Source organism: Glandiceps talaboti, chromosome 16 (assembly GCF_964340395.1).
Source record: "Glandiceps talaboti chromosome 16, keGlaTala1.1, whole genome shotgun sequence".
NCBI lineage: Eukaryota > Metazoa > Hemichordata > Enteropneusta > Spengelidae > Glandiceps > Glandiceps talaboti.
The window spans coordinates 1,292,023-1,309,242 of record NC_135564.1 but is presented as its reverse complement, the minus strand read 5'-3'; the positions used below and the strand labels follow the sequence as shown (position 1 = coordinate 1,309,242).

At 33.3% G+C, this 17,220-nt stretch overlaps 1 protein-coding gene across 8 annotated transcripts in view; it reads left to right on the top strand.

Moving 5' to 3' along the window:
• Positions 1-314: 314 nt before the first annotated feature.
• Positions 315-17,220, top strand: part of LOC144447379 (diacylglycerol kinase beta-like) — a 232,522-nt gene continuing 215,616 nt past the window's right edge. For 7 of the 8 annotated variants that reach the window (XR_013482019.1, XR_013482020.1, XM_078137373.1 and 4 more), the window contains exon 1: positions 667-1,147. Coding sequence is in view for 6 of the 8 variants with exons in the window: in XM_078137373.1 (XP_077993499.1) it covers positions 1,072-1,147 (76 nt within the window). In the remaining 2 variants the exon portion in view is untranslated. Of the gene's footprint in view, positions 343-666; positions 1,148-17,220 lie in introns of those variants that run through there. The other variant, XM_078137369.1, reaches the window with a different exon arrangement.

The following is a 17,220-nucleotide window of genomic DNA, read 5'->3' as shown; positions in this document are numbered from 1 at the left end:
ACAATAGATTATCACAATATCAGCAGTAATGTATATATCCCATAATTTAGTGAAATTAAAAATTCAACAAATATAGGCACTATTTCAATATTTACGTATAGCTTTTCTTTCCTACTTCAATAGGTCAATGTTTGCATTCAATTTAGTGTATATTTATCATGTTTTACAGATGACAGTTGTTGAGATAGACGTAATTAAGAAACCATGATCAACAAGGTGCCAGTCATTTCTGTAAATATTCACAAGGATTAAACTGCATGAACTCACTTTGAATCACTGTGTATTGGCCTTGAAACACCCTGCCTTGAAAGTTGTATTCACTTTTCTACCAGGTCAAGAAGGGTAAGTTTATTAACAGTAACAGCATGGAACTTAGGCTTTTCTATTTCATCTGCATACTCCCTACATTGCATTTATTAGCATCAGCTTAACTACACTGAAAAGGGCCCTTTTCAAAGATGGATTAATTGTCTGTATAATTAATTCTTGGAAAATTCACAACAAACACTTTAGTCTGCTAATGAAATTGATGGTTGAATTGAAGTGTCTTTTGGTGGGATACTTATGGGACTTTGTTATTGACGGTGTGGAATATTTCCTATTTATATCTAAACCCATTGAATATTTATACATTCAAGTATAATACTATTCACTAGGCAGTGTCTACATCCTGAAGCCTGGTTGGCAGTGGGTTTGGCCCCTGTGCTTTGCTGTGTTCATTACACCAATAGACAGTATACCAATGTTGTCATCTGTGGTGTTTTTGGCCCACAGTAGAAACTCTTTAGCTTGATGACTGGTGATTAACGGTTAGTGTTTGTCACATTCCCTTGTTGCCCTCTTAGGCTCTATATACAGCGTGTTTCTTCTGTTTCATCGTTATAGTGCTGTACACTGGGATCTGTTGAGTACTGTATACAGAGAGCTTGCCGGGTTCTACACACACACAGTGAAAGAGAGAGTGACAGAGTGAACAAGTGCACACACTTAAGTAACGATCACTGACGTACAGCCACCGACTACATCCTGTATAGTTGTGGAAAACTACTACCAGGAAGCAATCAGAACAGGATGACAAGCCCAAACTTAACAGTGTGGGACAAATTCAGCCCATCGGAGTTTCAACAGTTACAGGACTATGCCTCGTGTAAGTAACTGCATTTACTTTTTTACACACTGTAGCCTTGTATACAATCTCCCTTATACATATGCACTGCAATATACAACAGCACACATGGCATACATTCCAAACTCTTGAATTATATTCCATATCAATACATATATAGTAAATATGACAGCTAGATTATTGTTCTGATTAATTAAAAATGCAACCTGAGGAGCTCTTGACCTTTGGAATTTTTCCAGCTGTTTCAAAAAAATAAATTTTGTGGTATTATAATCAGCCGACTTGAATTGAGTCATTACACAAACTCAAGAAGCCACTCATTGGCATTGTAGATTTTGATTGTCTTTCTCTGTTGGCTTAAAATATAGGGTTTGTTGACACATCTGCTGTAAAGCATGTATTTTACCAGTGGTGCTGTTGCTATGGATTATTTCTATACCATAGCTTTTGATTATTGAAAAAATTACTACAAAAAAAAAATGAATGCAAGTTGCTTTTGAAAGCCATCTTTGTTAAAATACTCAATTGTAACCCTTTAAATAATCATCAGAAAATAATAAGCTAAAGGTAAAGTAGAAAACTGTCTGTTCAATAATATATTTGCAGAAAAAAGCTGAATTTGAAAAATGTCTTTTTTAAAACAACCCAAGTATAAACCTTTGATCATAAATAGATATATCTTTAGAGTTGAATTCATAGCTATCTTTGTTAATAACTCACTATGTGACAAAAATGTATTTAATTTTTTATTGTTCAAGCTAATAATCAGATATTGAATACACACGGCTAGTTTAATTTTCATCCCAATATTAATTTACTTCTAAAAAATTCCCCTGTGTGTAATTCCAGTGAATGAAATAGCAGACACGAGTTTTAGACACTATATTGAAATTGTAAAGAATTAAACTCGGTTAATTCCTAACCACAAAAAAATTCAGAATAGCCTAGAATTACTTCCCTGTTATTGGATATTTATCTATGAAAACTTGATTGTTTATTTATACACATAGAGCAAACATAACAGTATTTTAGTGACAGATCAATAAAAAATGTGAAGAAAAATAGAGAAATTTCACAAAAATTTTAGTTCATTCATTTGTGTAAAAATCAGTTCTTTATCTGTTTACTTGAGGAGAGTCAATATTTTGTTGCAAAATTAGTAAAATAAAAAATAATGTGGAATATCGAAAAGAAAATTAAATTCATTTGTATAAATATTGTATTGTATTGTATTGTACAGGACAGTCTGCACGACAAAAACATAGAAAAATGAGAAAATTTAAAATTGTTTCATTAAGCATTTGTGTTAAAATCAGTTCTTTATCGTACATAGTCTAAGATGATAGTTTTCATTTTGTTGTCAAAATTATAACAATTATAGACAAGTGTAAAGGAATCTAGAGAATATTTGGGAATTCTTTTATTTGTGTAAAAATCAGTATCTGTATATACACAAGGGACAGATGGTATTTTGTTGATAAAACCAGTAAAATTAAGTAAATAATGAAAGGAAAATAGAAAAATAAAATAAATACAAATTCTTTCTTTTGTATAAAAATCTGTTCTTTATCGTACATAGCCTTAGAGGACAGTTGGCATTTTGTTGGCAAAATTAGAACATTTAAAACAAATGTTCACAAAAATTGTAAAGGAATGTAAGAAATGTGAAGGAATATAAGACAATCTTAAAATGTTGACGTGGGAGGAAAAGAACCTTTAAAGGATTCATAGGATTGCAAAGATATGTGAATAATGGATCAATTTCTTGGTGCAAACAGACACTGTTCTTTCTGTAAGTCAGATTAATGGAGTCGTTGTCATTAAATGAATTATTATTGGTTCAATTGGGCTGGATTTAGTCTACTCGTACAACAATGTTGTTAACTTTCTGCATATAAAGGTTAAAAACTTTCCAAAGTTCTTGTAATGCTGAGTTTATTTAAAAAAGAGATATGTATGAATACAGTATAGTTGTAAAATTGAAACTGTTGATATTTTAAGAGTATGTTGCCTTGGCAACTTCCAATCTTCTTAATTAATCAAGATAGTACATAATCACCTTTGGTTCCACCTCAGGATAAGTAAAGTCCACAATCACTCAAAAAAATATTCTAGCTGTGAAATTAATTTCATGTCTGGACAGTAGAACAAAATGTTTATAAAAGTACACAATAGGAATGGGAGGTAAAATGAGAGGGTATTTTTTTTTATGCTTTTGTGGAAACAGTTTAATAGAATGAAGTGCTTTTCAGCTGATAAAAAAGGTGGTTGATTTACCATGGAAACGGAACAAAAATAGCACCAAGTTACAGTGACTAGAATTTCAATTTAGGATTTAGGTGTTGATTTATTTGGTTGGCAAATTTCTAACCCATTATTTACTTGTCAGAAAATATTCCCCTAAAATTGGGGAAAATATGGTACAGGCTAGAAAATAAATTACATTTTGATTTTAATGTCAAGCAATATGATTAAAGAAATATAAATTTGAAAAGAACATATTAGTGCAAATTTTATATACTGGATTTCAAACTTTATATACTCACAGGCTTCATTGTTATAACTGGTTGTATTAAAATGTGTATAGATTTATAGAGGAACTGCAGGTTCCTTAGTATAAGATGATATAGAATATTGAACAGCGTGGAGTGGAAAAATAAAAAGATATTATGGAATTGACTAAGTCATATGTTTCTCCATTCTTGGGAAATCAAAGGTATCAGACATTAGGGACAACTAGCTGTGTACTGGCATCATGCAAAGTTTGCCCACTGTTTTGGACAAAGCTTCAAAAACTATGACTAGAAAATTACTTTAATGTAGTCACAGAGCTTTTATATGTAAACACCTGCCGAGCAAGTTGCTACCTTACTAATACATGATTTATTTCATTTCGTCAACGATACTCTTACAAAAAAAAATAAAAAATTTTTATGATAAACAACAACTCGCATCTACTCAAATATCACTCATATTGGGTCTAAAAAGCATTTTTCATAATTTGACCTGTGATGTAGCAGGTAACCTTTCCTGTGGCATCAATAATGGTAAACATGAAGTGTAGGAGTTCTAAATACATGGGAGTTTGAAAGCACTATGTCTAAATGCAACACTGCCTACATACACATGTAACAGTAGTTATTCTATTAGCTGGTAACTAACCCTTCAGGGTATCTGGCTCTATTTCCAAAGCAGACAAACATATAGGGTGGTTTCTGCATTACAGAACACTCATCACTACTTGCATTTTTGTAATTAAGTTACAACCATGTATTTAGATCATATTATCCTGCAGACTCCTATGATTTCAAAGCAGTGGAATCAGCTGTGAAGCTGTACAGCCAATAAACTATACATTTCTAGACTATTTATTGGCACAACTTTGCTTCTTTGACTTTTTTAGTTGTAATTTCGAGTCAGTTTTGTTTTAGTGGGGTTTTCTGTTGTATTGGATCCATGCTGTCTTATTCTATGCGATGTGCAAGGACTGACAACGATTGTGGTTTCCTGGCCGGCTAGGTCTTGTTAAAATACTTCTGTCGTTTGAAAGGAGAATGGAAATAGGGAATTTTGACTTATTCCTGAACACATCCTGGAATTATTAAAGTATACATTTCTGTTTTGACAGTTTTTATATTTTCAAAGTAGAAGCCATTGAAATGGAACAAAGTTATTCCCTACTCTGTATTCATACGACTTGAATATTTGCTTTTAAAATGCAATTTCAACCAAAGCTGTGAAAATAGTTTCTTTCTGTTAAAATGTGTTTTACGAGGAGTTTTGTTTCACCTTAATTTGTTTTGATTTGTGTATTTTTAGGGGTTTCCACTCGTGAGGTCATAGTGTCATACATTTAGTATGCAGCAAACCACACACAATATGTGCTTATGAGACATTTTGTATTGAAAGGCAAACACAAAAACATCACCTTTGTCTTTTGTATACTCTGGGTAGCTGAAAACACTTTAATATGGTTGTCTGATTTCAAACATTCTTTTCCAACAATACAATAGGTGTGGTACCAACACAATTCACAAAGGTTATTTGAATGTCCTATTTATTTTTCACAGTAGAGTGTATTAAAGCTGATACAGTGAGACATTCTAAGTCTGTGAACTCAGTAGACTTAATTCTGTTTAAATGTCATACCTAATTATTGACTGTGTATCTTGTTTTTTTTCCCTCAATGTATAATGTTAACAGCTTTGTTTTCACTTCACCTAATTTTAAGCATAGCCTCCAAACATTTACAAAGTGCTTTGTTTTCTTGTAGATGCAAAATTCATATATGTAAGTAAACAGTTTTTGGTTTCCTCTTTTAAAACCGAAGTGTCACCAACAAATGTTTACTTTGTGCTCTTGTTTTTCAAGCCCAGAATTCCTTGATGTTCATCTAAACACAATGTGTACAGCTTTGTTTTGGAAATTTCCTACCTGAAATCTAAATGCCACCTCTTACATAATGTGTACAGTTTTGTTTTTGAAGTTTCCTACCTGAAATCTAAATACCACCTCTACACATAATGTGTACAGCTTGTTTTGGAAATTCTCTTCCTGAAATCTAAATACCACCGCTAAATATTAACTGAGTGCTTTGTTTTCTTCACTGTCTAGTCCTAAATTTCTCAATGTTTAGTTTTAACAGCTTTGTTTTCCCTTTTCTTTTTGGAAACCACATCTGATATGGACTTTACATTTTAAATGGACTTTACATTTTGTCTTAAGTTAAAGGGTTACCTTGGAAAAGGCACCACAAGACTAATATTATTTTTGAGTATTAAATTGATGGGTGTCCGTTATTTATGCGGTGTGTGGACTCTGAAAAGTAGGGAGTAGGTTTTTTTCTCTCTTGACTAGCCAAACACACCCATCACTTTGTATTGTTTATGTATGAAAAGGAGTTGGTTGTTTTGGGGGTGTCCATCATTTATGTGGTGTCTGGACTCTGCAAAGGAGTAGGTTTTTTTCTCTCTTGACTAGCCAAACACACCCATCACTTTTCTATGTGAATACCCTCCTGCCCCCCTCCCACCACCATCACCACCATGTACAATGGAGAAGGGTTTTTCTCTTGGCTAGCCAAACACTGACATCACTTTTCAAGGTGAATACCCCTCTGCCCCCCTGCCACCACCACCATATAAAAAGGGGTAGGGTTTTCTCTTGGCTAGCCAAACACCCCTTCCCATGACTTTCTGAGGTGACTACCCCTTCCTCCCCATATGGAAAGGGGTAGGGGTTTCCTCTTGGCTAGCCAAACACCACCACTGTCCTAGGCAAATAGAATACTATGAATGAACTGTAGTGAAAAGACAGAGAGATTGGTTTACCCTGTGTTGATGTAACAGGTTAATGAAGCAATACTATAGTGAGAAATAGAATCTGTTAATGTAACAGTCAGGTCTGGAATTGACAGAAATGAAAAAACTGGTCTGAAATACAATGAAACATAAATATAAAAGCACAAAAAAAATAAATAAAGATAAAAATAAACAATTAGAAAATAAACCAAGAAAATGAAATGTCGTGGCCATGTGTTTCAGCTCAGACCATTAGTGGTCTGAGGTTTCAGTAAACTATAATCTCCATGTGCAGTGTTTATATACAGCCCATGTTATGTTTTTTCTGTGAATTTTTTCTCAGTGTGGTTTTAAGCCAGACAATATAGTAGGTAGACTGTCGACAGTCATTCATGCCTTTTTGCTACGTTTTATCTAAAACTAAAGTCGTTGCCTCGCTCCGATCCGGAGCAATACCATAACCACGTACTGATCAGCGAGTGCTACTGACAGTTCGTGCCTTCGACAATCGCAGTTTCTATCAGTATGTATGCATTATCCAGTGCTACGGAGCGAGGCGACGACTTTGATTTAGATGAAACGTAGCAAAAAGGCACAAACGACTGTCGACAGTCTATATAGTAGGCATAAAGAACAATATGGTATGAAAATATAGGTCTGGTGTTTTGATTTATGTGTGGGTAGCATTGTTTTGAAGGGTGAATTGAACTCTCAAAGCTTATGGCCTTGAATTGATTACATTCTACAATTGTATGACAAAATTTATTTGTAAACAATACATGTGTATAGAGATTGTAATTTGTTTACTTGGGATGTTTGGTGGCAGTGTACTTTGAGTGATGGGACTAGCAAAGTCAATGACTTGATACACTGTGGTACACTTGTAACTACTTGATACATTGTGACAAATTTGTAAACAATGCTTGTGTAAAGACCAAGATTTATTTACATGGGATATCAGATGGCAGTGATTGTAATGGTTGTGTTTTGACAAATTATACATGATATATGTCACAGTAATTCATGATCACATTCTCATGTTAGTAAAAGCAGGTCACTTTCTAAATCTAGTTTTGACAACAAGAATTCCTGATAATAAGAGAAGTGTTTTTGGAATCTTTTTCAAGGGTAGTAAACTTTAATAGTTTTCCTGTGATTTGTTAGCTTGCAGGTTTTCCAGGATGTAACTTGAAGCCCTTTTTCCTCAACAAAATGTCAATGAAATGTGCTGAATCACTCTAAAACATATCCCATTTGAATGATACCTCTCAGTAACAAATATTAGCCTTGACAAATGTTGGCTTAATGAGTTGATGTTACATTGTCGTGTACTACCCTCCCATCTGAATTGAACTCCAGAAGAGTTTACCCTTTATAATTTCAGGTGCAAATTTCAAAATTGTTGTTTCCAACAAAATAATATCAATAGTAAAATTTACAATATTATTCATGTATAGAGCTTGAACAAACAACAATTACAATGTCCACATGTTCTGAGTAGGAGTATTTTTACAACAAAATAAAATCAATGGTGTCATAAACATGTAGAGTTTGAACATACAGTAATTACATGTGCCCTAAGCTGATAATAAACTTATGTGAGTATGTAGCCACATGTACTGAAACGGAAATACCAACAAAATTGCCAAAATTTATCACTGCTGTCAATTTAGATAAGGTTAAAATGTACAGACAAGTGTGTAAATAAACCCAGATTTCCTCATTGCTGTTAGGAGAGTTCATATCCCGTAGCAAAGGACTTTAATTATTGGTAACTTGTTTTTTAGCCATGTCCAAATTTTATTAAAAAGGAGAGGTGAATTCAGTATGAGAGTGGGGGTTGGGGTAGTCAGGGGGGTCAGGGACATGGGGATCTGGTTTATGTACTCCACTTCTTTGCAAGGAAAAACTCGTGTTGAAGTTTGTTTGACTAGCTATTTTAAACTGGCCTCAACAAAAAAAACTGGCTGGGTGACATGGTGTCCAGTCCACTCTAACACGTATGGGGTACATATGAGGATGGGGGTGGGGGTGTGTGTGTGGTCGGGGTAAGAAAAAAATTGACTAGTAAACATTGAAGAGCTCTCTTTTGGAGAGAACCTCCCCTGAAGTAATGCCAGACTACACCTATTTCATACTAACCTCAACAACAACAAATGTTGACCGGGGCGTTTCTTTGCCCAAGCAATACAGACATATTGAGGCGAGGGTGGGATGGGGGTTGTGGTGGTTGGAGAAGGTGGGAGGCTATGTCAGAGACAGGCAAATCTGATTAAATTGACTATACGTTGAAGAGCTCTTTGGGAGGAACACCTCTGATGAAATCTGCCAGACTACCTACTTCATGCTGACCTTAAAGAAAAAAAGAAAAAAACAACTGCCTGGGTGAAAAGGTTTCCTGTCTGGATTATTTTTAAGTTTCAACCAGATGTGACATGATGTTGTTTTTAGAAACATTGATCCTTACAACCTTGATGAGCTTATTTGGTTAAATGACTCACTGATAATATTTTATGTCAGGGATAGATAGATTCAGATTGAAAAAAATGAAGTCTATTCATAGCCATCGAAATCTGTTACAGAGTTAAGCTGAATATGATAATCTGAACTATTGTCGATGAACAATTATTTGTTCTTTCAATAGGCTGACGAAAATGTCAGATATATCTTTTTAAAAGGGAATTGACAAATTGATGGTATGTCTTATTTACCCTGGAAAATTTAAAGGAAAAGTATAGGGAAAAAGTGACATTTCTATTTACTATTTTTTGTTTCAGACGACTTGGGTGTCCAAATTAGGCACTAGCCATGTTGGTGTTATGTTTTATTTACATATTAATATTTCAATGAAATGATAGAAAGTAGGGAAATATGAAATGTCCTGAAATTTGCCCCCAAAATAAAAAATGAATAAATATGAGTGGAAGTTTTTAGTTTAAAATATCAGTTCTGTGGTACATGGTCTAATAAGATGACAGAGAAAAAAATAAATATCGTAAATATTGTTGCAACAACAAATTTAAAATTGTACATGTGCATGTGGATAAACAAGGAAAAACTCATTTCTTTATTCTGGTATTTGAATAAATTGTGATTATTTCACATTTTGGTTTAAAGGAATTTAAATGATATTTGTAAAAAAATGTGATTTGTTGAGTGTGCCTCTGATTATGAATTGTATTAAAGTTGACAGATTCCTTCCTCTAGCCTCTATAGATAATGTTTTTAAAGTCAATGATGTTCCGGGCTAATAGTGACATGATAATGAAGATGACCCAATGATGAGGTCTTAATTAGAATAAGTTAATCAATAGGATATTGAGTATCTATGAATAGAAGCAACATATGATGTCAGTCCCACTGTCTTTGTTATGTAACATACCGGAAGCAATACAGCTGTTATGTGTTTACATATTTCCTCTAGTGCCACCTATTTTTGTTTGTTTGTTTGTTAACTATTTATTACTGTAGTTTGTATATTTACTAGTTTGTTTTAGCACCAAATACTAATTGCAGAAATTCCAATGAAGAAATGTAGTTTTCTTGATGGATGCAATTAAGATTCTATTCTATTATATTGCTAATTTCAGTGCTTTTGGTAAGGTTTAGAATGGGGGGAATCTGGTAAAATTTGCATATGTTTGATACCTTGTAGCGAATAATGGTTGAGAATCCAGTAACAGGAGAGACTCCTGTGAAATTTGCATACATTTCCACACCTTGTACCATATAATTATAGTGACCATGGGGAACTTAAGAGAAGGGAAGGGTAACCTGGTAAAACTTGCATAGATTTCAATATCTTGTGCTATAATTTTGGTGGGTAACCCTGGTAACAAAGAAGATGAAATCTGGTAAAACTTGCATAGATTTTCAGACCTTGTAACCTAATAATTGAGGGGAACCCAGGTAAGAGAGCAGGAAATCTGGTCAAATGTGAATATATTTCTTTACCTTGTTCCATAATTTTGGTGGGGAACCCTGGGAAATTACCAGGAAGAACTTGGGTAGATTTCACCGCCAGAAGTAAATCTCTCTGAATTTTTTGTGACAGATGTGTAACTGTGGTCTAGCTCTGCAAGGAAAACAAAACCTGTGACCAATGAAAGGTCTGTGAATTGAGAGGTAGCTGTTGAATTCTTAATTTTTTAGGATTCAATTTTGAATGCAAAGAGTAGTACATGTGTTAATAGTTAGATTGCTTTTCTTGTTGTTGGGTTTGGAAGTGATGCATTGAAAAAACTTGATGAAACAACTTTATTTATTTAAAAGCAGAAAAAATATGAAAATAATAGAAAGTAGGTTTAGTGAGGTTTCTGTTCCAACAGAAAAGACATATGATCTAAATTATTGTTTCAAAAACAAACTCAGAAGTATTTTCACAACAGTTTATGAATGCAGAAATGAGAGGTTTAAAATAGTAAATAGTGTTTACATAGGGAAAACACAATACTTAAGAAAAGGTCAAAATACACTGAGAAACAGAAGTATTATCACCATAATTTATAAAAGCAAAAAAGAGCTATCTGATATAGGAAATAGTGTTTTCATACAGATTATACTAAAAAATATCAAAATTCTCAGTGAAATAATTATTTTCATCAGAATTTTTTTATGAAAGCAGAAATGAGATATTTAAACAAGTGAATAATGTTTTCATGTGGAAAAATGATAATTAAAAAAAAAATTTGAAATAAAAGAAGTTATTTTACCAGAATTCTATGACAGCAGAAAAAAAATTATTTAATAAAAATGATGAAAAACTAGAAATTATTTCAGCTTAATTTGATAATGCAGAAAAAATAGTGAAACAACCTTGAAGTATTTCACCTGAATTTTTAGAAAGTAGAAAAAAAGCAATGGAAAATAATGAAAACCCACAACTGTTACAGTATTTCACCTAAATTTTATGAAAGCAGATATCTTTGAAAATACACAAAAATAGTGTTTTCACAGTGATTTCAGAACAACAAAGGCAATATGAAGATCAGTGGAAACTGAAGTAAGTTTGTATGAAATATCTGATGTGATAGTAGGAATGATGTCAGAGTACATTGCAAGTGTCTGAAAGGTTATTAAGATAAAGTTTTAGTGCCTGCTGTTAGATAAGATGTCCTTCAAGTACATGTATACATATAGAAGGTCTATCTGCTAGATTAACTCTTGTCCCCATATGGGTCGTGATATGATGACCACCGTCCTTGTCTGTGGATTATTGTAAATAATGTACATTTCACTTAACAATTCTTGTATGTTAAAATATAGTGACATGTTTCACTTAACATCCTTGTATGTTAAAATATAGTGACATATGTTTCACTTACCAGCCTTGTATGTTAAAATATAGTGACGTATGTTTCACTTAACATCCTTGTATGTTAAAATATAGTGACATATGTTTCACTTACCAGCCTTGTCTATTAAAATATAGTGACATGTTTCACTTACCAACCTTGTATGTTAAAATATAGTGACATATGTTTCACTTACCAGCCTTATGTTAAAATATAGTGACATATGTTTCACTTACCAGCCTTGTCTGTTAAAATATAGTGACGTATGTTTCACTTACCAGCCTTGTCTGTTAAAATATAGTGACGTATGTTTCACTTACCAGCCTTGTCTGTTAAAATATAGTGACATATGTTTCACTTACCAACCTTATATGTTAAAATATAGTGACATATGTTTCACTTACCAGCCTTGTCTGTTAAAATATAGTGACGTATGTTTCACTTACCAGCCTTATCTGTTAAAATATAGTGACGTAAATTTCACTTACCATTCTTGTATATTAAAATATAGTAGTGTCTCTTGCACTTACAAAACATCTTACAATCTTAAAAGCACTATAAATTTTTTATGGTTTTAAAACACTACAAAGTTTTGTTGAAGACATATTTGTACAGATGAATAGTTACAAATAATTTTTAAAAAAAAATTATTTTTAACTTTTTACTGGACTCGGCTCGAAAGTTAGGATTTATCCAAGTATTTTGGTGCAGGACAAAGATTAAATTAATTTTTGGGTTTTTCACATTTGGCTACAACTTCTTTCAAACACCAGTTAAAAGTACTAAATGCATTAGTTCTTTAAATGATATCGTCAATGTAGAGTGTGATTACATCAGGTGTTCCGAAAATAGCAATATATCAAAAAACTGCACAAATACAAGATTTTCCCATTAGTATGCCCAGAGGTCCCCTATAAATAATGGTTTAATCCATATGAATTAAATAAATAAAATTTCAATGAAAAATAAAATTTCAATGAAAAAAATGAAAATTGAGAGAAAATTTAGTTTAATAGTGGCCTCCATTATCTAATCTTGATTCTGTCAAAGTATGGTACATGTAGCGTGAAATGTCAAAGTTGTCTATATTGCCAGCGAAAGTTGTAATGTTGAAAAATTTGCAACAGTTTTTTTTTTAATATTAATAGCATGAAAATGAACGAAACCAAACTGTATTTTATGATTTATGTGAAGTGTTTTTACTCAGGTCAAGGAGCTCAGGTATCTTTGTATCTGCAACTGGGACATCTTTTGAAACTATTTTGTCAGATATAATGACTTACTTGTAAGAATGTACTCCCTGAATAGTATTGAATCACCTGTGCCAAACAGTAGGTAAATATACTTGATAGGTGTATTTATGCAGCTGTACACATAGTAGTATCATGTATGGTGCAATGCAGCCAGTGAAATTAATTTTAGGGGCTGTACCCAAAAATCAGCACCCAATGTGATCATGATGTCAACTTAATTCTGTCCTAGTTATGGATACAGTTGACCTTTACTGGATATTATTTATTATGTACAATTTCTGGTTATTGGTATTGTAACAATTATTCACTGAATTCATTGTTGGTTGTAAAAATAATTCTCTAGTTACACGTAGTGTAGTTTTGATATCAATATCATCAAAATTAACAACATCAAGTATAATAAAAATCAGACGAAATTGTATGTCATAATTTATGTAAAGTGTTTTTTTTCCAGGTTAAACAGTTCTGATATGTTTGATTAGGAAGGACATCTGGTATGATACAACTGTAGATTTCTATTTAATATGCTGTACAGTAATTTTGGTGTAGAACCCGGTGTAGAGTTTGCCTACTATATCACACATAAATAGAAAGAACTATCAGTACAAAAATAAAAAGGAAATATTATACATGTTCATAATTATGTCAGCATATTTCCAGCATTCCCATGGTAACCCTGCCCATCTGACACCGGATTTAAAATAATTCAATTCCATTGGTAATGAGATGTTAAATTTTAACACCTTGTACATACAAGTTAAGAGATAACCGGGGAGAAATGATATAACAATAATAATATGATGTCATAAAAACCACATTACATCATTGAGGAGTATTAAAAAACGCTATAAATAACAAGAAATGAGATTTGATATCACTGACTTAGATCATAGATGATTTTAGTACCTGCAACCCTTGTCATTACCACAGTAGGCAAATGACACGAGGATAAAAACGGGATGAGAGTGATAAATGTTGCCATAAAAAAGAGAGAGATGGATTTAACATCATTGTGTTGTCGTATATATATCGTGTTAAAGATTTACTTTAAGGATGAAACAGGTATGTTGATGATGAGATAAATGAGCTATAAAGTTGGGATGTAGCTCAGATTGGTGTCTTGTCTCATGAAGATATAATATAGAGTTTAACAAATACGATAGATTATTTGCAATGTCTTTTAAAAAAAACCAGCATGGGTGTTTGCAATGTTTGTAAACCCTCTCGTAGTTCTACTGAGCTTTGTCATAATGTTTGCCAAAAATAATATATTTGATAAACTGCACATAACTAATATTAACCAATATATGTATAGAATAGTGATATTAATGATAACATTTTATATACATATATGAAATGAAATTGAGGAAAGAAAAGTATCAAGTGTAGGATTCGATCCCACGTTAATACCCAAATAGCGGTACTATTTAAGCCAGAGTGCTCTAGCCAATTGAACTAATGTGTCAACTGGTAGATTCCATGGGCTGTCATGGTATGTACCTTTCTATTCCTCGGCAGGTAATATAATACTTTATGTCTGTGTATATACAAATATAGGTATATAAAGTCAAGTTAAACCACCACAGAAGAAAACAAAACGAAAAAACCATAAAAAGCCAATATTTTTAAAAAGGTGATTTTGATGCACAATATACTATTATTCTAATAGGAAGTGTTTTTAATGCAAAGTTTGTGGATGAAATAAATTCTGGCTATGTTCCCCAGACCATTTCAACAAATGCATCTGCAAACATATCAGTTTACCAATAATGATGCACAAGTCATATTTTTTTAATGATAATAAATTTATCTTTCTCAATATGTGAAAATTTATTCCACTTGTCATTCTGGAATGATGATGACATTGGCATATGGATTATTATATCAAAAGAACTTTATTTTTACACATAGCAATATTTTCATAAATCTATACAGATATTGGTATCTAAAAACAGTGGATTGGGACTCGGATTGGGCTTGGATGGGGTGGGGATGTGGTGGGGGTGGGGATGTGGTGGGGTGGGGGATGTGGTGGGGTGGGGTATGTCATCTTGGAAATTAAGTCATTGCAATACAACTTTAATCTCCGTGAACCTAATAATATTGTTTTGTGTGACAGTTACATAAAAATTGAAGATAAAAACAAAATTACAAGTACTGACAAAATCAAATCACAGTTGAATACAAGTCTGAAAATTAGGAACAAGCACATTAAAATTCAGGAGAAGACAGTAATTTAAACATGGCTTTAACATCGATGAATTATGTACAGAATGTTCACAAGTCACTACTGTAGAGAAGGCAGACAGCATTTGCAGAATATATAAATATCTGGGCAAGAATGTATGTAGCACAGTTGACTGACTGTACAAAAGATACATATTTGAATCAAAGTTAGGGAGCTAGGGATGGGGTAGTTTGGTGGAATGTAGAACAGTTGACTGACTGTACAAAAGATACATATTTGAATCAAAGTTAGGGAGCTAGGGATGGGGTAGTTTGGTGGAATGTAGAACAGTTGACTGACTGTACAAAAGATACATATTTGAATCAAGCTAGGGAGCTAGGGATGGGGTAGTTTGGTGGAATGTAGAACAGTAGACCGACTGTACAAAAGATAGAATTTGTATCAAAGCTTTAGGCAGTTTAACAGGAGGGGGCGACATCACATGGTTGGATGGAGGTAGGGGGAGGGAGTGGTACATTTTGAATAGAGGGGGCGACGTGACATGGTTGGATGGAGGTAGGGGGGGAGTGGTATATTTTGAATAGAGGGGGTGACATGACATGGTTGGATGGAGGTAGGGGGGGAGTGGCATATTTTGAATAGAGGGGGCGACATGGCATGGTTGGATGGAGGTAGGGGGCGGGAGTGGTACTAGACTAGTGTTCAATATCTAAACACCAACCTATTATAAATTGTATGATGACATAATTTTTAGGTACCAATAAATTTAACCTTAATCTCTGTTTTCAAGTTCATTTTCCATATTTCCATTTTTCGTTTCCATCACACCATGTCAACTTAGATTTACATCTAAAAATTTTGTATATGTGCATACTGTGTACTGAGACTTGACATGAAATGGAGTCTTAGTTACTGACTGTAACATTTCAATTGGACTAACATACCTGATGTAGTGGTCAGTCAGTTTGATCGATCACCTTCATTTTTGCTTGTATTATCATGTGTTTTATATGTTTACATGATGGTGGTGACCAAGACCAAAACATGAACAATGTAATCAAGGGTGAACAAGTTATTTTGTAAACTGGTGGTCCCCGGACCAGAACCTTAAAAAATCCAGTGGTCCTGCTGAAAGAATTAGTGGTCCCAGGTCCCGCTAATGTGAAACATTAAATCTTGCCTATGAATCTGTATATGCAGATGACTTTTTAACATAGTTATTAACAGTAAAGGTACTGGTCCAGCGGACTAGACAAGGGTAAAATTTGTGTGGTCCGCCCAAATAAATCACTAGTCCAGGAACCAGGACCAGTGGATTTGTTCACCCCTAGTAATACAAAGAAGAATACAAGTAGAAAGGAAAGCAGGTAATAGTGAAAAACTAGCCGACTACTACATTAGACTTTAATCAGATTGGTGCCATATTAACATCTAGAGCATGTTTAGAAGCTCAATAATCTATACCTGTGACATCCTTGATAATCAATAATACGTGTCAAGAGTATACATAGTCTTAAAACCTGCACTAACTGTAACTGGGACATCTTTTTGTCATCATATAATCCACGATATAATATCCACTAAAAACCTGCACTAACTGTAACTGGGACATTTTTTTGTCATCAAATAATCCACGATATAATATCCACTAAAAACCTGCACTAACTGTAACTGGGACATTTTTTTGTCATCAAATAATCCACGATATAATATCCACTAAAAATCATTTAGTTTTAAAAAGACATTGCATCTATGAATTAGTGGTCAAAATATATCCGTAGGTCGTGTAGTGACAAGTTTAAATCTTGAGTAAAAGCTAAGCTTGGTGTTGAATCTGTCACTGTTTTAACAGACTAGTTGTAACTGGAGTATCATTTTTTGATCAAACAACCACAATATATCCACTGAAAATTGTTAAAATACCAATAATTTTACATTGCATGTGTTAATCTGTGGTCAATGTTATCCATAAGCAGTACAGAAACAGGTTGAAATTGTGATCACTGTTGAGGGAGCTGATTTTTGGGTGCGGACCCAAAAATAAATTTCATTTGATTTA